The sequence below is a fragment of the Prosopis cineraria genome, unplaced genomic scaffold (genome assembly GCF_029017545.1).
Source record: "Prosopis cineraria cultivar Desert tree isolate PC_DT_omini unplaced genomic scaffold, ASM2901754v1 PC10, whole genome shotgun sequence".
NCBI lineage: Eukaryota > Viridiplantae > Streptophyta > Magnoliopsida > Fabales > Fabaceae > Prosopis > Prosopis cineraria.
This window is the reverse complement of record NW_026555341.1, coordinates 38,422,832-38,445,445: the sequence shown is the minus strand read 5'-3', so window position 1 is coordinate 38,445,445 and position 22,614 is coordinate 38,422,832. Positions and strand designations below refer to the sequence as shown.

The window sequence follows — 22,614 nt, the reverse complement described above, 5'->3', positions numbered from 1 at the left end:
TAATATTAATTATAATTTTAGGACTTTCTAATTTGAGGCACTCTAAAACCTTTGATAAAAAATTTAAATAAGTGGAGTTCGAATTCACCAAAACTAAAACATACCTACAAAACTCAAAAAATATTTATAAAAGTACTTATAAATATTTATTAAATGAATAAACTTTTGTTGATAATTTGTTTTAATACACACATATATATAAAGTTCGTTTGTTTTATCTTATCTTATAAAAAATTGCTTATTTTTTTAAAATTATTTTGTGAGGTTTTAATATGTTTTTCAAACTTTTAAAAATAATTGAAATAAAAAAAGTAAATTTTTTAATTATTTTAAAAAGTTATTTAAGAGTTGGAAATAATCTTAAACAAACGGCCCATAGAAGATTTCCGATAAAAGAATCTTCTAACTTGGGAGTTGGAAGTCTCCCAAGCCGATGTATTCAGGCTTCAGCGAGTTCCACGTATGACAGAACAAAGCATGTATGGGATTGGTGCTCATAATTTCTCCACACAAAAATACCAATCCTGCCAGCTCTTCCCTTTTCCACCTCCGTGCTTCTATTTCTCACTCCTCTCCGCCTCTGGACATGGAGTCGAACCCATCGGATGCAGTGATATTCGCTGGACTCTGTCTGGCTTTGGGAGTTGCTTGTAGGCATGTTTTGCGACGGACCAGAGTCCCTTATACAGTCGTTCTGCTCATCATTGGCATTGGCCTCGGATCATTAGGTCTGCTTTCTCACAACTCATGCCCTGAATTTGCTTCCTCCTCTTCTTTTCTAATAAACTAGTGTTGCATGGAGTCTACTGTTTACGTACGGCTTGTTTGAGCTTTTTTTTTTAAAAAAATTATGTATCTGTTTTGCTACCCCCGTTTTGGCTTCCTCAACTATTGAATACGAGATTTAAATTTTCTTTTGTGGGTTGTTATAAGCAACAGAAGGTTGAAAGTGATGAAGTATGAAATTGATGCATGATGGTTCGGCTAACTGTGACATGTTTGATAAAGAAAGTAGAACAAAGAAAAATCCCAGATATTATGGACTTTTTGATTGTAGTTTGCCTTTATTATGTTATTCATGGTTTTCATATAACAACCCACAAATAGCAGACATGTGAATATCATATACCTTATTCACATCAATTTCTGTATAATTGATCCATTCCATTCTTTCTTTCTCTCATTTTTATTTTATCTGAAAATTTTGAAGTGTTGCTTCATATGCTGGCATCACACAGTGATGATATTGTTCATCATGCTTAGAGCAGGGCCGTGTGAAGGAGCTTTAGGGTCTAGGCGAAATTATTTAAGAAACCTAATATATTATCATTTATCTTTTTTCATATTATTTTTTCTAGCTTTTTAATACGATCCTATCTCTAAAATTTACATCAATATTTTTCCACTGCCCTGGATCATAAATATTTTGAGATGTTTCATTTGATGTACTATTATTATGTTCAACAATTTCTTCCATTAAATTATCTTCATTTAAATTTTTATCATCTTCTCATTCTTGATTGGAATTGAAACCACAAATATTTTCACCTTATCTTTAAGGGATTCTTCTATCATTTTTTTCATCAATTGAACTTGTTGCTACATCTTTTATATTTATGAATGGTAATAAATTTATCAAGAGCACCACCTTTATTGAATCAATTTTTCAACTTTTCTTTTCTTTTTCTTTTTTATTTATTAAAACCAGATTCAAATTTTCTATTTAACATTTTAGCCACTTCAAATCCTATAAAAATTAAAAAAATCACAATTTCAAATAAAAAGTAAAAGAAGAAAAAACACACCTGATATGACTTAATACTTTAGATCATAATTGGTGTTTTTGTTTTCAAGCAAAACTGTCATTTTCAAATAAAAATATATTATTAATATTAATGCTTAACGAGGAAAATAATAACTAATTATATAGAGTATAGGTAAACATTCAAGCAAACAAGAGTATAGGTGAACATTTTTGGAGGCCTAAGGCGACGGCCTCATTGGCCTAACAGCACACACTGCTTTGGCTTAAAGTGGAACAAGAGAATATTTCAAGTCAAAGAAGAGGCAATAATGACTAATCTTTTTTCTTTGCACTCTGTACATTTTTCAATGAACTACAAGAAGAGCCAACAAGGGATGTTTCTTGTCTTAATTTTATTTTTTAATTATATTTCTTGAGTGCAACCTGCAAGAATTCTTCCATTTTCCATTTAAAGGAAGTTTGCTTATTAAACATCCTGTTAACAAGTTAAGCTTTTGCATGCCAACAACTCTAGTTCCTGAAAATGTGACGTTTGATGTTCCTATCAAGGACTAGTGAATAGATAAAACACAGTACAGAAAATTTATGCTTGCAATATTTGATTCAGAAGAAAGAAGAAAGAAGTGATTAGACATGGGCCACATGTAAGTTGTATTGCTAAGATGATGGTTGTTTAGACAGGATGTTTGATGATCATTAGTGTGGCCCAAAAAAACAATGGTATTTTTATAATAATACAAGTTCAGACAAAATCTTCATGTTATCTTGAGTTAAAGTAATAAAATTGATTTTTGTGATAGTTATGGGAGTCCAAAATACTGGACAGGTTATTGGGTTTAACTGGTTTTCCTTTGTTTGATTTTTAGGTTCATTAGAGGTCCCTTGGGTCTTTGGACATGTTTAAACTTTCCCATTGTAATGGCACTTCCAAGATATTGAAACTAGCGACTCATTGTTTCAAATCTCACATTATACATGTTTGAATATGCGCTTGTGTTTTATGATTTTACCTATTATTTTCAATTAAGTCAACTGATCATCATTGGACTTCTCAACAGAATATGGTACTCATCATCAACTGGGAAAGATTGGCAATGGAATTCGTCTTTGTAAGTCTGGTCAACGTTTCATTTTATTAATTTCAAAACTTATTTGTATGTCAAAGAAAATAATTTATGGACTTGGAAATTAGAATATAAATTCAACTTAAGCACCTTTAGTCTTTCCAGCTCATTGTTCAAAATAACTGGAGATTAGCAATTTCAATATGCAGGGTCAAAGATTGATCCAGGGCTTCTGTTAGCTGTTTTCCTTCCCCCACTCCTTTTTGAGGGCTCATTCTCAATGGAATTTCACCAAATTAAGGTTTCTTTACTCTGTTTTTCCTTGACCATAAGCATAATTGTTTTATAAATTAACTAAGATTTCAAATTATGATAGTCTCAGACTGTTGTGGTTGTCTCTTCGTCATGCATGTATGCCTGCAATGGCATCTGTTACATGATAATGTGCAGTGACATCTATTCAATCAATCATGCATACTTCCATAACTAAACCCTCACGTACTTATGAGCAGTTTATAAATTAATTTGGTGCTTTCCTGGATTTAAGGTGAAATTGCAATGCATTTTTATTTGTTTGTTTTGGATGTCGAGCAACTATTGGGGAGAAAATGGTAGAAAATTGATTAAGATGATTTGTTCATATACAATGAAGGCCAATAGAGGTGCTAGTAAGGAGAGGTGAGCAAATAGTCTTTAGCCCTATGAAAAAAGAGGTAGAGGGAATGAGGAAGGACACTTAAAGAAGTCATCATTCTAGATCTCCTTGTTAATGGTTTATTGGAAGATTTTGGATAGAGCACAATGATGTTGTGCAAATTATGCAGCCGACTCCACTTGGTAGAATAAAGTTGGCCGTTGGAGATCAAGCAAATGAGTATCATCCATTGGCTGGCATTTTATCATGCTTTTTTACTTATTGTTATTGTTCTGTTATTTATTCATTCTTTATTCTGTTATCTACTTAAAACATTCTGACTAGGTTGTTAGGGGAATTAATCTCTTAGGTATCTTATCCCAAGAGATTTTGTATTTAGACTTAATACTCTAAATGTTGTGTCACTAACGTTTAATGAAAAGCGGAACAGAGGCACTGTTTCGTCAACTCTGATTCCAGGTTCTGGAAAAGCATGAATTACTACATTAGTTCTTTGAAGCCCCTAAATTTTCATTAATAAAATTAATGGAGAGAAGGATAAAAGAAGTGAAGAACACTTTATAAAAAAGAAATGGAAAACCAATACAGAGGACAAGATATTCATCTATATAAAATAGAAAAAAGAAGAAAACTAAATGAATCACTTTGAAATGATTCATTGTAATTTTGAAAATGGAAGCATAATCCATTGTAAACAAACCCCTATGGTTGGCCATATGCTATAAATATAGCATTGTTGGAAAAGGAAGAGGGGTAAAAGAAGAACAATGCTTGATCCCCCAACAGCGTGGAGGAATTTTCAGGGAATGGGTTCATTTGGATGCATAATGTTAGACTCTTTAACAAGAATTTTTTATCTTTATAATTTTAATGGGATGGGAATGTTTTAATTGTTTTCTTATGGGTTTTAGTGCATTGTTTGGGAAGGTTATTATTGAGCTTGCTGATCAGTTGGTACTTTTCCTTGTTTCTGTTCTTTTTTGGCAGTCTTCTTGACTCCAGCTTCAGTGATTCATTTCTATTATTGAATTCTCTTGCATATAAAACTATATTAATCTATCAAGAACCGCTTTAATTCTGTAGCTTAAGTTGCTAGGTGAAGGCTTGCATGCATGGATATGAAAACTCTTGTAAGAGCACGTCAGGCTTGAAGTGTAGACAAAGGAAACACTGATTTCCATCTTGCCTTGAAATTTAATTTAATTAGGAGAATGGGGTGGCAAGGGTTGAAGCGGCTTTCGTGCTATGTCAAGAACTAAATTAATCTAGAAGCTCAAGCTATTAGGGTTTTGTCCTTAACATTATGCTTCGTAAACCATAAAAGAAGCTTTAATGTGTGAATTGTTGCTTTCTATGGCTGTGAACAGTGTGTGAAAATAGTAACTTTAGGGTATCATAGCATTTTGGGAAAATTTGTCGGGAAGATGGTTGGGGGTTGTGCAACTGGAAATATGAATATGGAAGGTACAGAATTACCAAGGACTAAATTCGTGTGACAAACCACTTGCACTTTAGAGCCTCAAGCCCTCAAGCTTCAATGGCCTAACCTCAAGATGGCTTGTTAGTGTGAACTGATAGCTGTGTCTCATCCTTCTTAGACTTCCAAAGACAAATTTGTTTTATAGTTTCCCCCGTGACCATATTCCTGTACTAGATCCTTCTCGCTGCACTTCACTATCATCTTCATTTTCCTTGGCTATGTCTTTGTCTTGTTTGTTTCGCTTTTTCTATTTGTTTGCTGGCCTTCTTCTAGATGCATTGAGATTCAATATTCTCTGTCACAAAACAGAGGGAAAAAAACTGTGAAGCACTTTAATATGAAATGAGCTTTCAGACTTTAAGGCCCTCTTCTACAAATTTGAGCCTAATTTTTGAATTTTTTAAATGTATTATTTTAAAATTGATATGAAATGGCTATGTTCTCTGATTGAGTAGTGACGCTCTAACATCAAAATGAAGAAATTGGAAACCTTTACAAGATTTGAAGAATGGCTAACAGTGAACATGGCTGAACTGAGATACCCTCTTGTTTGTATCATAATATAATGATGTTGTTAACTGCCCTTTGCTGCTTTACCAGCAGTACTTCGTCTAATTTTGACTTCAATATAATTTTTTCTACAGTGGTGTATTGCACAAATGATATTACTAGCTGGTCCAGGTGTTTTGCTCTCAACTTTCTGTCTTGGATCTGTTTTGAAGGTACATGGAAAGCCGTTTGTTTGACTTTCATCTCTTATATCAATTTTTTAATCAATTTATGTCATAATGCAGCTTACTTTTCCATATAACTGGAGTTGGAAAACATCATTATTGCTTGGCGGACTTCTGAGTGCAACTGATCCTGTAGCTGTTGTGGCTTTGCTGAAAGAGCTTGGTGCCTGCAAGAAACTGACTACAATAATTGAAGGGGAATCCATGATGAATGATGGGTATTCAATTTTAGATGATTTCACTCTTATTCTGTACTTGTTTCTGCATATGATGATTTTATGTCCTTTACATATTTCCTTTCTGACTATGCTTGATTTTTATGTCCAGAGTGGCAATGGTTGTTTATACACTATTTTATCGGATGGTCCTTGGAGAGAGCTTCAGTTGGGTGGCCGTAATCAAATTTCTATCAGAAGCTTCTCTCGGAGCGTAAGTTTTACCTGTTTTGTTATTGCAATGATGGCAAATTTTCATACTGCTTATATGATTCTTTCCTTAGCCCAGTGTAGGAATTGGTCTTGCTTTTGGGATAGCATCAGTTTTGTGGCTTGGATATATTTTTAATGATATAGTAATGGAGATCACTCTAACACTTGCTGTTAGCTATGTTGCTTACTTCACTGTAAGTTGCTTTCAAACTTGGGTGCATGTTTTAGCAGTATTTTTCTTCTCATTTGCTTTGTCTTTGATTTATTCTTTGATAGCATTACCTGTAAGTTTACGGATCTGGTCATTCTTTTTTGTAGCCTGATTATTCAAAAGTTTCTGGGCACCAAGATGATTCATTTTGTTCGTTTAACATGTCTCTGAAAGCTGACTGATTTTGTGATTATGAGTTCTATGGATATGTTCTTTCAAATTTGAGTATATAAATTAACTCAATGCCAACCACACCTTCATGTTTATCAGTTCATGGCAGTTGGTGTGCACTTCATTTTATATCCAACCATATGCAATCATATTTGATTTTTCCTTCTGGGTTCATCTCAAAATTGCTTTCATCTTGTGTATGGATGGCTTTTCTCTGATAGGCTCAAGAGGGTGCTGATGTTTCTGGCATTTTGACGGTGGTGACTCTGGGAATGTAAATTGAGCTTCTGGACTAAGCATCTTTACCCCTTATATTGTAGACATCTTGTTATTGAAACTGTTGTATAGGTTTTACTCTGCAGTTGCAAGGATAGCTTTTAAGAGCGATGGACCAGGAAGCTTGCATCACTTTTGGTATGGGCTTATACTTATATATAAATTGAAATGGCATATTTTATTTGATGAAAGCTTAAACAATCAGTGGCAATATTTTTGTTGTTATTTTTAAACTTTCAACTAACATAGATTTGAATGCCAGAACAAAGAAAAGAGGGAGGGTGTTGAGGATTATTGAACTGGCTCTTTGTGTGTGTGTGTGTGTGTGTGTGTGTGTGATTTTTTTTTTTGGGGGGATTTTCCCTCGTAATATTGACCATGGTAAAGGGTTGTTTTCTTTTGGATTGCTTGTGGATTTTGTGTTGGAGCTAGTTTTATTTAATTTTTTTATTGCAAAATTCTATTTTATGGCTTCCATAGAAATTAAGCCATTTACTTATCCAATTTTTCACTACTGGGTTAATTCTAAATGTTCAATCAAAGACAATATATTGTTAAATTTCAATTTCCAATACAGTTGTTCTTATTGCATTGTTGATCTACGTATCTACTAGATGTTATTGGAATCTGATAAAGCCCAACCAGAACAGAAGATATAAAATACTGATTACATTAAATATCAAAATACTCTTCTCCCCAATCGAAAGAGAGTTACAGTACAAGGAAACCCGTTCAAATAGAGGAAACAGTCTATTGGAAACTACACTCACTAACAAACTAACACAGAAACAGTAAAATGATGAAGAAAGATAATCTTCCTCCACCCCAAACCTGGCCTTCGAGAGGCCAAACTCTCCTCATTGTTTTCAATTTCAAAATATGACTTCACTTCTGCTAGGAGACTCGAACCACTAATATAAGCCAAAAAGTAACAGAGTCTCCAATACTACCCTCTCATAGCCAAGACCTATTGCAGCCCTACAGCAACTCTAATTGCTTGTTTCTTTCCCCTTGACGTTTGGAGTCTCGAGCTCAATGCCTTGACCATCAAAAAGTTGCTTTCCCTTTTCTTGAATCTTCCCTAGTCTCCTCTCATAGCCCTTAGCAGCAAAAGTAGTTCTATCATGACCCTCCCCTTGAAGTTTCACCTTGTCCTCAAGGTGAGAAGCATAAACAGCAGTTGAACCAGGAGTTGCATTTTCAGTTTTCTTCCAAAAATATTCAATCTTCTGTAACTATGGAATCAAATTGGCCTGCACCAGAAATTTTTCTTCACAAGAACAATTATATCTACCAATTAATCCGTTTGAATAGTCATGCTATTCTTCTTCAATCCTTTGTCAATATTTTCAACTTCCATACCAGAGAACTGAACCTTATAACAAATATTATGTGAAAACACAAATTTAAGTTGTATTTCAGCAACAACAGAACCAGGATGCAGAACACTTGTATTATGATCCACAGCACCTGTAGCCTTTGAGAAAAAGAAGCAATCTATTAGGCTCACTAAAAACTGTTTTGTTTTCTTCAACAGACTTGGAAGCAAAACTTTGTCCTCCAGTTTCATTGAAGTTTGATTCAGTGGGTTCTTGAAAATTTTCATCTCCTCTGATAAAAAAACAAGTGCTGCAGGGGGCATTATCTTCATCACATTTGGTGGGCTTTATAATGTAGACAAGAAAAATATTGATCAGCACTTATCAATTGATCTTGAGTTCAGTGTGCTCTACTTTCCAAAAAAAAATGTTTTGGGGCTCTGTCCCACCCATCCTCTTTCATCTGTTCCAAGACCCAATAAGACCCCACCTTTCTGCACTTATAGTTGCTGTCTTTTCCACTACCACTTCTCCACTCTTTTCCACCCTTCTTTCCACCATCATCTAGAATCCCCAAAATCTGTTCCCATCCGTCATCTCCCTTCCTTCTTGTTGTTTGAGCCTTAAACAGGGAAGTTGACCCCTCAAGCTTGCTGTTTTCCACTGCTGTAACTGAAAGTGCCACTATTTCTATTTCATGGGACCTGCAAAATGGAGAAAATGTTTCTGTCTTGCTTATCAAAGCCAGCAGAAGCGATACATCATCTTTCCCCTTCTTTCTTCTTGTGGTTTCGCCCTCAAGCGAAGATTGATTTTGATCATGATTAAATCTATGGTAATATTTTAAGCTCTGAGATAGCATTGAGAGGATAAAAATGTAGCCTTGCATATACTTATATCCAATGAACAACTATATTCTTGCTTTTGGATAACCAATTCAGGCAAAAACCAGATTGATTCCAAAATTAATATACTCAAGGAGCCAATGGCTATAAATTCCATGCTGCAAAACGCTTAAACCTCTTAGTGGGGAAAAATATTAAAGAGAATGTGCTGGAACCCTCTACTCTTTTAAGCTTAAAAACAAGCAAAACCAGAAAAATACACTTCAAATGTAACTAAAAATTACTATTGCTGAATAATAGAGTGGGATTACAAGCAAAATAAGGACTGAAACTACACTCAGATGACCATTATAGAGTACATAAAACGACAGAAAATACACCCTTTGAACAGCAACACAAACACAAGCCTCTCACAAATATACACTAGGTCAACAGATAAAATGATGGAGAAACTTCACCCCCAATTTGGCATTTGAGAGGTGAGAAATCTCTCACTTGACCAGAATTCTCCAAAATACTCCACACCCTTCACTCTAGGCAAAGGGAAAGGTTTAAAGACACAAAATGTTACAAAAAGCCGAACATACTCCTAGCTGTACGTAATCCCTTCTCATACACCACTTTTTCCCCTATGGCCAAGAACCTTTGGGTAATTCCCTTATCTGCTGGAGGATAATTCTCTAGTCCATTGGAGTTGCTCTTTCCTACAACATTTCCCTTCCCTTAGATTATGCTATAGGCCCTAGGAAATGATATATAAATCTTCTGTATTTCTGAAGCTCTATCATAATGAAATTTGAAGTTATTTTCTTACCAGCCCCATAATAGGAAACTACAATCTCAGCAATAATTATTGATGAGAATACTGTGAATTTTGGTGCAGCTTGGTAATAACCTAACAAGTGAAATAGGAGGGTAGCTTCAATCTGCAATGTGTAGTGTATATTGTAGTTGTACCTCCTTACACTTGTATCGTTGCTTCTGCCTGACTTGGCGATGGCTTTTTGGGTCAACCCAATCACATATTCCTTCCACCAATATTGGGTCTCATCTCGTTGCATTCTAGACTAGAAAAAAACTGCAGATTTGAATTCAATTGTAGTGTCCATTGAGCAAGCTTCAAGTTTCCCATGTCTTTCCGCTTTCCCCACAAATTCTCTATTCTTCCCCTCAGGGCTAACCTTAGGTGTTTTGACTGAGAATAAACCCTGTACCTTTTACTCATTGCTTCTGATTCAGGAACCAATTGCAAGACTTTGCTACTTCTCTTGTGCGTTGCGCCATTGATCTCAGCAACCTGCAGACAATACTTTGATCCAATTTGTTTCGCTGCGTCTATATTTGATGAAAGTCGTGCCAGAATTTGTGTGTTTAAGCACGACATTGATAGGTAAGCTTTTGTCTTTGTGGGTTTCACTTTGAGCGGCATAATAGGATGCTCCCAATTAAAGAGTGATTGGGAAGATTAGGTTTCTTTCTTTTACTTTAAGGCCCAAGCTCACTATCTTCTTAGACGTGAGACTGAATGTCATATGAGGCTGGATCATCCTCCTTTTAGATATTAAGAAGAAGAAACTATCAGGCCCAAGGGAGTTGCCATCATTTAGTATTGGGCTTCTGCTACAATTAATTAACCTAACCTGATCTAGTCTCCACTTCCTCTTCTCCTCTTTGCTATTAACATCCTTTGCCTTCAACTGGTCTCTTCATCATTTTTCAAAATCACAGCTTCGCTTCATCTCTTCAGTTGCTTATGCTACAGAAATATATATTTGTTGAACTCTTGTGGGACTACTTGGATCTATTTTGACAATTTTCAGGACTTGAAAGGCTTAAGCTCTCATGTCTTCTTTTGGGTGGCTACCAAAAACTTCTTCAAGCTCCTTCTCTTCTGAAAAAGGTCTCATTCATTGTTGTTCAGCCTTAACTCTTTCTCTGCTTCTGTCTCGATCATTTCTTCCTTCTCCTTTTCTACACTTACAAAATCACTTCCTTTAGAACCATCTTTGACTCCAAGCTCTTTTGGCTCTATTCCTCCCTTTGTTTCCAGTTGCGTTGGTTTGTTCTTGTCTTCTTCCTTTTTCCTTGGTCCAGTGCCTTTCTCTTCTATTTTCACCCCTAGTTTCTTTGCTTCATTGTGCATCTGCTCTTCATTCTCTGTTCTTAACTCTTTCTTCACTCTTCCTTTTTCTTCCCAAACTTTTAAGGTGTTTGTCATGTTGTCTATGGTGTTTGTCATGCTATCTAGATGCCCACTACACTTCTCCAGCAACTCCATCATCAATATCTTATGTTCATCCAGAGCCATTGCCATCTCCTCCGAGGATTGTACTGCTCTAATACCAAATTATAGAACCCCAAGCAGAACAGAAGATATAAAACATTGATATTATATTAAATATCAAAAATACTTTTCTTGCCTATAGAAAGAAGGAGAGTTACAGTACAAGGAAATACACTCAAACAGAGGAAATAGTTTACTAGAAACTACACTCACTAACAAACTAACACATAAACAGTAAAATGATGAAATATAATCTTCCTCCACCCCCAACCTGGCTTTCGAGAGGCCAGACTCTCCTCATCATTCTCAATTTCATTATATGACTTCACTTCGACTAGGAGACTCCAACCACTAATATTAGCCAAAAAGTAACATTCACAGTCTCCAATACTACCCTCTCATAGCCCGGACCTATAGCAACCCTACAGCAACTCTAATTGCTTGTTTCTTTCTCCTTGACATTAGGAGTCTCAAGGTTAATGCCCTGACCATCAGAAAGTTGCTTTCCCTTTTCTTGAATCTTCCTAAGTTTCCTCTCATAGGCCTTTGCAGCAAAAGTGGTCCTATCAGAATCCAAGAAATGAAATAGAGAAGAAAGAAGCGAAAGTAAAACTGCAAATAGGTATAGCATTTTGACTATGTAGTTTCCACTTGAAGGCCTTGCAGAAGTATAGGAATCTTAGATTATTTGATTTTTTCTGTACTACACAGCAAGTTGTGGATATCTTGACTGAACCTCTTCTAACTACTAAGAATGAAGAGTCAAGATTTAAATTATAAATTTGGAATGATCAACATCTTTTCTCTAAGTTGAGGCGAATGCCTGTTGATATGAGAAATATTTTCAAAGCCAGACTGATATTTATGTTTATACAAATAATTATTTTTGGTTTCTTCGTCTTATCTTTCTATCCTTCTGAACATCTTTATAATTTTTTGTTAATTGCACATTTGTTGGAGATTAGTGCCTGATTTGTGATTGACTCCATCCTTATTATGCATTAGTATATGAACATGAAAGAACTTTGAAATTGTACGTTTATTTAACTTTCTGTCATATTTTCTACAGATAGGTTTCAACCCATTTACAGGCCCAGAGAATAAAGTAATTGCAATAAAATCTCTTTAAATATTTACAGCAGAATCCCTAATAATAAAACTATCAGTAATTACACACTCTACTTTAAAGACAGGGAATCAATGTCAGCCACATCTAGCTTGGATGAGTGAACGCCAAAGTCAATTATGGGAATAGTTTTGATCAACATATCAACTTTTTTTTTTTTTTGTGTGAATCAAGGCGTATAATTACCTCTATGATATCATTTTCTTTTCTTCTTTTATTTTCTTTCTTTGTTTTGTTTTGTTTGATAAAGTGTGGGTCAACTTCAACATGCTTGTTTCAAAAGATTATATATATTTTGATGCGTTCGTTTTTTCGTATATTTTTATGTTTTTAGAGAATTGCAATCATCTTTTGAATTCTTTTTTTCTTGTCATGTTTCCCAGGGAAATGGTTGCTTATATTTCTAATACATTAATTTTCATATTGAGGTGAGTGCTCAATTGGACTCTCAAATAATATTTAATCCACTGATTTGAGATGCAAAAGATGCTGTTCAGCTCATTTTTAAATTAATTGATCAAGTATTTTTGTTCAGGTTGGTTTAAAATTGTACATATAACTTAGTTATTTTTGTTTTTCTTCTTCCATTTTGCAGTGGAGTTATTATAGCTGAGGGCATCCTTAATGGTTCCAAAGTTGCTGCTGACGGTAGTTTTGACTTCCTAAACTCTATTTTGGCATTTGTAACATTTTTTAGTTCCCATCTTATCTTACTGTGGAAAGCATCATCAAATGCTAATAACAACTGGTAAAGTATTACGTTGTTTTATATGTCATGTTACAATAAAATGTTACACTTGAAATCTGTTTGTGTTTTATTTGGTGAGGATATGAGGTCCCTTGTGTTGTTTTTGTTCATCCCTTAAAAAGTAATCAGACTAATTTTTTTTTTTTTTGCCCAGAGAAAATAAGAAGCATTTAAAAATAAACTCGAATTATCTGCTGGCCATTCACTCATTATCCCTTTCACAAATTTAAAGTTGTGTTTATTTAGAAACTAGGGCTTAGTTCCAAGAAAGAGTAAGATAATGAGCACACACTGTACTTTTACATTTTGTCCTTGTTCTGCCATTATTTACACAGTTTTGGTTTGAGCATTACAGTCGAAGGTTGGATATCAACGTTCTATGCTGATAATTTAGGATTTCTTATGTTTTTTATATGTCCTGGTAGGATTAGGATTATGAACTTGTCTATATAAGGCATAGTCTTTAGGGATTTTATTCTTGCTTTCCAAATCTGCATATCTAGATATTCATATCTATACATAATATAAAATCTATTGGAAGCCCCGCTACTCATAACTTATGAATAGTGTGGCTCAGTGAATTTGCACAGAGGAATTTCAATGTACTATGCACTTTAGACAGGTTGAGATATATAGAGGAGGGTAGTGATGAAAGATTACAACAATCAGAGAGAAATAATGAGAGAATAATTCCTATGATGCTGCCCAAGATGCTATCCCTACAAATCTGGAGTATTTACATCTAATTATAACAAGTGATTCTATTCCTAAATGATGATAAATGCTTGGTCAAACTAGAAGATCACTCTACACTCTCTGCAAAGCACAATATGCTTGATTACTAATACAACTTGAGTGTATTAATGGAGGGGAATGGAAGAAAGGTTTATTGAAACCTTTCACTTGTTTTGGAATTACAAATAAGGTGTCAGAATATTTGGTATTTATTGCAAATATTGTATACTCTTTATTAGGCTTTATTAGACTTTATTAGTACTGATTTCCCCTTGTGTATATATTGTCAGTTTGTACTCAGTATTTAGATGAATGAGAATTATTATTTTCCCCCAAATTCCACATAAGGAGGGGCGGATACTGAAGTATTTCCCACAAACCTTCCAAAGTCTTAATTCTTTTAAATCTTTCAATCAATTTCCCATTTAACCACTCCTCTTCCTTCCTTCTCTTCTCTTCTCCTTTTTTTGGATCCCCTCTTTTCCCTTCTCCTCCCAACTGACACAAATACCCCACAAGTTTTTCTTGTTTACTTCTGGTTCTGCATTACATACTCTAACACCACAGAGATAATAATTGTCCAACTAAGATGCTTTGATGGTTAAGCTGATGAATTTATTGATGCTTTTGTTATTAGGGTCACTCACTTCCTGTCTAAGAAATCTCATCTGCTTCTTAAATTGTGAGGAATGAATACAAGCTAATGTATTTGTTGCAGGAAAATCATGGGCCTACCTCTTTCTTCTCTATGCCTATGTTCAAGCATCTAGATTCATAGTAGTTGGAGCACTTTATCCCTTCCTAAGTTATTTTGGACATGGTTTGGATTGGAAAGAGGCTGTATTTCTCATTTGGTCAGGATTGCGAGGGCCAGTTTCCTTGGCATTATCACTGTCAGTTAAGGCAAGTATACATGGTCTTAGGATATAACTTTGATTTGCATTATGGTGAAAAACGGTTGCTACGTAATTCTGTGAACGGATTTATGCATTTATTTTAGAATATTTTTTGGGAAAATTAATCATTTGGTCTCTTGTATTTGATTCAATTGTAACTTAATCTCTAAACTTTAATTCATGATAACTCAGTTCATGTAGTTTTGATTAAGTTATAACCTAGCCCCTGAACTTTAACTCAGTGCAACTCAGTCCTTATAATTTTATATTTAAAATATTAGTCCTTATATTTTAAAAAAAATTGTAAATTAAAATTATTTTAAAGCCTTTAATTGTTATAATCATTATAAAGATTAAAAGTTTAAATAATTTAAATTATTAGCCCCTAAATTTTAAAATAATTTTAATCTTTATAATTTTATTTTCTAAAATAATAGGGACCAAAATTGTAAATGTTAAAATTATAGGAATTGATTTACATTAAGTTAAAGTTCAAGGATTAAGTTATAACTGAATCAAAACTATAAAAATCAGGTTACAACGAGTTAAAATTCAGGGATCAAAGTAAAAATTTTAAGGATCAAATGTTTAATTTTTTCATATATGTTTTACTAGGGCTGCACAAACGGGACAGGACAAGATTTCTACCTTACTTGAAATTTGTTCTCTTTATTAGAAAGGATTAGGTTAGGCAACCTATAATTTGATCCTAGCCAAGCTTAATTTGAAATTAAACATGACTGAACTTGGTCCATAGAACTGAGAGACAGGTCTTGTAATCCAGTTCCTTACTTTGATTTTCCCCTTTTCCTTATATGAAAGGCAACAATTCATTTCAACTTGATAAACTCAATTAAAATAATAAAAATATGTATAATCATATAAAATTATCACAATATGATGTAACCCTGTTGATTACCAAACTAAATACAGAGAAAATAACAAATAGACGGCCAAAAATTCAAGCCAAACTTTGAGGTCTGTTATTAATATATATTCCAAAGGACTAAATCAATATTACAAGATATAACTAATGTTTAGAATCAAACCCTATTCCCCATACAATCGAAATACATAGAATAGCACCTAAGCAACAAGAACATGTAATGCTCTCTAAGCATGCCCTTTGGTTTTCGAGAGATAATCTCTCCTCATTGGTTTAGGCTCCTTGTTGATTTTCTCGCATCAATAGAAAAGTAAGGGATTGTTTGAAACTGTTTTTATTTTATTGTTCTGAGAACTGATGTTTTGTAAAATATGTTCTAAGAATAAAAAAATAATAAAAATAAGTATTTTCTTCATTCTTTCTTGTTCTTTAGAACAATAATTACAAACGCCTAAAAGTTATTTTCATTTTTCTATTCTCCAGAATAATATTTTGTTTTTTTATTGTCCAAAACACTTGTTAAAACATGTTATCAAACAAATTTTTTTATTCTCTTATTTTGAAGAACAGAAAATTGTTTTTAAAATAAGTTTTCAAACAGTCTCTAAGCTACTTTTATTTCTTCATCTACCTTCTCCCTATTTGAGTCCACCTTTGCTACTCTCCCAGAATGAAGTGGCATCCTTGCCGTCAATATGTTTGAAGAGGATGAGTTGAATTTTGCGTGGTGGGTTGGTCCAAGTTGATTAGGTTTCTTTCTTCAACTTTAAGGCCCAAGCCCATTAGCTGCAACTTAAATTTGAGATTGAAGGTTGTATGCAGCGGGGCCTTCCACCTTTCATAAATTAAAAGTCGATGTCCCGAAAGAGTTACCTTCATGTAGTATTAGGCTTCTTCAATAAGTAATTAACCTAACCCTATTCAGCCTCCACTTTCTCCTCTCATCTTGGCCATCAACGTCTTGCATCGCAGAGTTCTGTTTCTGTCCGTCTTCTCTCTTTTTACTTGTTCCAGCCTTACACAAGGGAATGAATGAAATAAACTCCTTGCTGGATGCCACAGCCACAAACAAAACCTCCTCTATTCTCAATGGGTGGGATCCCTGCGGCGGAGAAGACAATTCTGGCCTATTTGACACTGCTAGCTGAAGTGGAACCTCCTCCTTTTGTTTTCTTCTCATTGCTTTAGTGTCGATATGATAGGGAAATTTTTTGGGAATGTTCAGCATTGTTGCAAGATCTTTCTCTTTCTCTTGAACATCATTCCGAGATTTTTGCATCTCTCTTACTGTTTGTCAGACATTTATGGAAATGTTTGGCACTGTTTTGACAGCTTCTTGGACTTGAAAATCTTCATTTTTTATTTCTTCTTTTGAGCTGTCAACAAAATCTTCTTCAAGCTTTTCCTCTCGTGAAAAAGGTGACAACTTTAAGTGGGGTTCCGGCTTTTCTCTATTTCCTCCTCACTTTTTATATCAACTATTAAATTTTTTTTTAATGATTCATATTTAATTTAATATTTTATAAAATTATTATTAAAATATAAAATTTTATAAAAAATAATATAATAATAATTTTATAAAATATTAAATTTGAATAATTAAAAAATAAATTTAATGGTTGATATAAAAAGTGAAAAAAAAAAATGAGGAGGAAAATAAATGAAGAGAAGCCAACTCTGCAGTGTGGGAGGTTCTTTTTCTCTCCCTTGGTCTTCAACGTCCTGGAATTTGGAATTTCTTCCTCTATTTCTTGCTCAATTGGTTTCTTCCCAATTTCTTTCTCACTTAGCATCTTCCTTTTCCATCTTCACCTCTGATTTCTTCTCTGTTTCAGCGCACATCTCCATTGTCTAAAAGTCTTGTGCACTTCTCCAATTTCTTCCATTCTTTCCGCCACGCTAGACAACATTTTGACATCTTGGTTGCTGTTGCCATTTCTTCATATAAGTTCGTCATACTCCTAAAGATCAACTGCTCTAATACCAAATGACGTGACCCTGCTGATTACCAAACTAAATACAGAGAAAATAACAAATAGGCGGCCAGAAATTCAAGCGAAATTTTGAGGTCTTATATATTCTAAAGGACTAAACCAGTGTTAGAAGATACAACCAGTGGTCAGAATCAAACCCTATTCCCTACGCAACCAAAACACACAGAACAGCAACTAAGCATCAAGAACCAGCAATGCTCTCTAGCATGCCTTCTGGTTTTCAAAAGCCAGTCCTCTCACCCAAAATACAAATTATGACTTGGTTTTTGTTAGGAGACTCCAACCACTAATATAAACTAAAAGGTAACATTCACAGTCTCCAATACTTCCCTCTCCATAGCCCAGACCTACAGCAACCCTACAGCAACTCTAATAGCTTGTTTCTTTCTCCTTAATGTTAGGATGCTCAAGGTCAATGCCCTGACCATCTGAACCTTGCTTTCCCTTTTTTGAATCTTCCTAAGTTTCCTCTCACAGGCCTTTGCAGCAAAAGTTGTTCTATCACAATATTAAAAGTAATCATAATAAATTCATAACAATCTCCGACAACACCAAAAAGTATTTCAGTTATAATCCATAATAGCATTCAACAAACTTCAATGTGTATAAACTACATTATAACAAGTTAACAACAAACTTCAACCAGTTTTTATGCAACCATCTCCCCCATCATCAATTACACTTGATATATCTATAAAAAATAAATTATATACACATATATAAAGTGATTAGTAACAATGCAACATATAAATTTAAATTGAGAGACGTAAAATTGAAAACATCATCAGTCTCTTAAAAGTTGTCAAATTCATGAAGTATAAAGGCAAATTTTGAGAGAGATTGCCCTGCAACTAGCCAATTTTGTGCAAAAATGAGAGCTTCAATCATCTGAAGAGTAAAAACCTGAAAAATGAAAAGGATGAGAAAACAGTGCATTCTGGCCTTAAAGTTCAAACTATATTAAAAAAATTATAATTAAAATTATATTAAAATAATTTTATAGGACCGGACTAGATCAAGTGATCTGACACCTTGGTCACTTGTCCAATCCAACATGAAGATAAAGTCTGGTCTTTTGGTCTTTTTAGTTCTTTGGGTCCATTTTTTTTTTCTTTTTTATAGGACTAGATTGAACCGGATTTGTTCGGGTTGGATAGAACTAGAAGACTTTTGCACAACCTTATTTTTACCTTCCCTTGAGATATGCCCAAACTACATGGCTTTCTCATCTAATATAAAAAGATATAGAAAGTTTTGTTGAAGGAAAAAAATGACCTAAATACCCTCAATGATGAAATTGATTTCTTTTTGTTGAAAAAAAATGAAGGGAGAAGAGTGATGGATTGTATTCTTTTCTTGTTATTCAAATGCGAATGGAACAAGTTTATGAAATAGGGTTTTGGTAGCAACAGATCAGCTACTCGAAACTGATCAAGGATAAGATTACAGTCAATCTTAAAGGGGTGCAATAAGATTTGAAATATTCTGCCTATGGATAAAGGAAAGTGTCCGTGGGAGAGTAAATGTGATTGAAAGGAAATCTGAAGTAATTATTGGTGTGGCATATTTGGAAGGTCATCGGTTCCTATTCAAAGGAGATCTGGAGTAATTAGAGAAAGGAATTCTGGGTATAATGAGGAAGGGAAGAGAGGAAGTGTAGCATTTGCTCTTTCACATACTTCCTTGGGATGTATATATATATTCAACATTGTCAGCTTGGACTTGAACTCTTGAAATTTAACCTTGGGAATGGCTTTGGTCAACGCATTAGCAACTTGAATGATTGGCAAACTATGTGGTGGATCTTAGTGTTTGGGTCAAATGAGACTCAAAAACAGAGGATGAAGTCCAATGATGAAGAAAGCTTGTGGATCAAGGATATACTTGAAATGGAAGCTTGTGGATTGTACTTGATATTGTAGCAATGAAGGCTGCTAAAGATGTAAGGGGTAGTGACATTGAAATTGCACTGGTCAGTGGAAATGACTGGTTTGAAGAGAAGTAGGAGTGGCCAGAGGATGTTGGCAAACTTCTAGCCTTGAGAACTCTCATTCTTCTCTAACTAGGATTTGAAATGAGGGAATAATGAAATAACCCAAATAGAAATAACAATTCAACAAGAAGAAGAAGCCTTATTCCACAATGTGGGGAGAAATAACAACTATTACATTATTTACAACTCTTATAATTCTAAGAATAATTGTTAGCAATGGTCTTAATGTGTATCTTGTAAGCATGTGTGTATAATAGAAGTTTCATGAGTCTCTTATGTCCTTATTTTTAATATTCTTTCTATCGTATCCTCTCTTGCATCTATAAATATTAAATAGTAATACCATGTACTATGCCTCATTTCAACAAACAATAATTCAAGACTTCTTGTTGCAACAATCAGCTATGATGTGATTATAATAACCAATAACGTGTGGTAATAATCATAGCCGATCTCTTGCTTTTGTAATTTAATTCTTATGATGTAATTTTTTGTTTCTTTCAGAGTTCCGGTGGCAAATCAAATGAATTGAATTCAGATACAGGAACGCAGGTATATTTACAATTTAAATATTGAGCATGATTAGTTTAGAAAGTTGAGGAACACTTCTGAAATATTTAATGCATGAATATCATCTAAATAATTGTGTCTTTTTTGAAAATAGAACTCCTTGACATTACAGTTTTTTTTTTAACTTCACTGCAATATTTTTTATGTTTACAGTTTGTTTTCTTCACTGGTGGAATCGTGTTTTTGACCATCATTGTGAATGCTTCGACTACACAGCTCATTTTACACCTCCTAGATATGGATAACTTCTCTTCAGCTAAGGTCAATTTTTTTCTGATCTTCTGGATACTAATTTTCTCCTTGTTTTAAAAGATGAAATAGTTTGTATAATAATTTCTGAAATCTTATCTAGCAGTTATCTTTGGTCTCGGCCCTTATGTTCTTACCATGTAATGACAGAAATGGATCCTTGAGTATTCAAAGTATGAATTGTTGAACAAAGCATTAGAGACTTTTGGTGAGCTAGGAGATGATGAGGAACTGGGACCTGCTGATTGGCATACAGTGAAGAGATATTTAACATGCTTAAATAGCATTGAAGGTCAATGCATTCAACATCATGGTGCACCTGAAAGCGACAGTACTCTGGATCCTATGAAGTTGAAAGACGTAAGAATATGCCTTTTGAATGGTATGGAATTCGGGGGTTGTCTATGAATCCCAATATTTGTTTCATTTTCTAATTTCTCAATTGTACGCTCATACCAGTTGGTGTCTATCACAGCAGCAGAGAAAAAAAGTCTTTCTATTCCCTTTATTTATGCATGAGATATTCATTTCATTTTGAATTTTTTATTTGAGTGAAGCTTTATTCCATTAGTTATCCACTTCATATTCAATATTGCCAATTCAGTGGATAACAGCTCAAGTTCAAACTCTTCTTCTTAAGTACTGTTATTTCATTCATAATCTACTTGGTTTTAACCTTTTTACTCACATATTTGAAGTCAAAAGCATTTTTAATTATACATATATGAAGAAGTAATTAAATAATACGACGAAGCACTAATATCTATGAGGATTTATAAATTCATCGTTTTGAGAGAATAATTGTTAAAAAGTGATGTAATTCTTACTGGGAATCTTAAATAAAATATTGGTCTTACTTTCAACAAATATTCTCTGCATAATTTTCTGTTGCACTAAAAGTTTTCATTTACTTATATTTTGTTCATTTCTTTGGTTCCTTCCCCCCCCCCCCCCGGGGCACAAATGTAGTTTCAGGATCTGTCTCTGTTTAACTTCAGTTTTAGTTGGTGGATTGTTCAATACTACATGAAGAGCAGTGATGTCTATTATAGATGAATATGATTGGAATATGTTGTTTATTCGTTCTAAAATGGGGGATATACACACACACACACACACAAAAGAGAGAGGAGCTTTGGCTTTAATGGCTCATAATGACAAAATAATACCCTGTCCCTACAATAAAGGTATAATATCCAAACAATGAAATAAATCTTTTATGATCCTAACACTTCCCCTCAAGTTGGAGCATAGATGTTGATCATGCCTAAATTTTTACAAATGTATTGAACCCAAGCCCCATTCATAGCTTTTGTAAAAATATCACCCAATTGTTCTCCAGTCCTAACATGTCCTTTGGGATGAAATTTTCTTGAATCTTATTACAAACAGTGACAACCAATATCGATGTGCTCTTGTTGGAGAAGTTCTTGGATCAGATGCACTTTTATCACTCTCCTGTCCTATAAACTGAATCTCTTCAACTAATTGACATTTGATATCATGACTTATATCAGAGCTTGTCTTATGTAAGGTGTTCAAACTGCATATTGGGAGATGCTTGATGAGAGAAGAATTTCACAAACAACGGCTGACATCTTAATGAGATCAGTGGAGGAAGCTAGAGATTTGGCTTCACTTGAGCCTTTGTGTGACTGGAGAGGTCTAAGAGATAGACTTCACTTCCCAAGTTATTACAATTTCCTTCAGACTGGAGTTTTACCACAGAAATTAGTTACATATTTTGTTGTGGAAAGATTGGAATCTTCATGTTGTGTTTGTGCTGCATTCCTTCGTGCCCATAGAATTGCTCGACAACAGTTGCATGGCTTGATAGGTAATATTCTACCTTGGTAGTCTGGCCTATTTACTTTGCTCATGCTATTTCCATTTCTTGCGTAAAGTGAGGTGCCTGTGGGGTTGTACGATATGAATGACCACTGTATCCATTTCTCTTCTATTTACAGTTAGATAGGATGAGAATTTTTGTTTCTCCTTTCTATTATTTGGTTTATTCCTTTATTTGTTTTTGGGATCTGATTGGTTGAGACAACGCCAATCCTTTCCTATATATGTACTGCTATACATAGAAATAAAATATAAAATAACATCCCTGAGCCTTTATATATTTGTCACAGACTTTGATTTCTACATGGTGTTAGAGTTTTGGTACCTTAACCATCCC

At 34.2% G+C, this 22,614-nt stretch overlaps 1 protein-coding gene across 8 annotated transcripts in view; it reads left to right on the top strand.

Moving 5' to 3' along the window:
- Positions 1 to 432: 432 nt before the first annotated feature.
- LOC129321833 (sodium/hydrogen exchanger 8-like) overlaps positions 433 to 22,614 on the top strand; it is a 53,264-nt gene continuing 31,082 nt past the window's right edge. For 3 of the 8 annotated variants that reach the window (XR_008596110.1, XR_008596111.1, XR_008596109.1), the window contains exons 1-16: positions 435 to 728; positions 2,824 to 2,874; positions 3,039 to 3,130; positions 5,609 to 5,686; positions 5,759 to 5,916; positions 6,026 to 6,127; positions 6,203 to 6,320; positions 6,730 to 6,782; positions 6,857 to 6,922; positions 12,742 to 12,786; positions 12,954 to 13,006; positions 14,560 to 14,744; positions 20,115 to 20,162; positions 20,334 to 20,441; positions 20,580 to 20,811; positions 21,964 to 22,266. Coding sequence is in view for 4 of the 8 variants with exons in the window: in XM_054967761.1 (XP_054823736.1) it covers positions 482 to 728; positions 2,824 to 2,874; positions 3,039 to 3,130; positions 5,609 to 5,686; positions 5,759 to 5,916; positions 6,026 to 6,127; positions 6,203 to 6,320; positions 6,730 to 6,782; positions 6,857 to 6,922; positions 12,742 to 12,786; positions 12,954 to 13,006; positions 14,560 to 14,744; positions 20,115 to 20,162; positions 20,334 to 20,441; positions 20,580 to 20,811; positions 21,964 to 22,266 (1,939 nt within the window). In the remaining 4 variants the exon portion in view is untranslated. Of the gene's footprint in view, positions 729 to 2,823; positions 2,875 to 3,038; positions 3,131 to 5,608; positions 5,687 to 5,758; positions 5,917 to 6,025; positions 6,128 to 6,202; positions 6,321 to 6,729; positions 6,783 to 6,856; positions 6,923 to 12,741; positions 12,787 to 12,953; positions 13,007 to 14,559; positions 14,745 to 20,114; positions 20,163 to 20,333; positions 20,442 to 20,579; positions 20,812 to 21,963; positions 22,267 to 22,614 lie in introns of all 8 variants that reach the window. The other 5 variants (XM_054967759.1, XM_054967758.1, XR_008596112.1 and 2 more) reach the window with 4 other exon arrangements.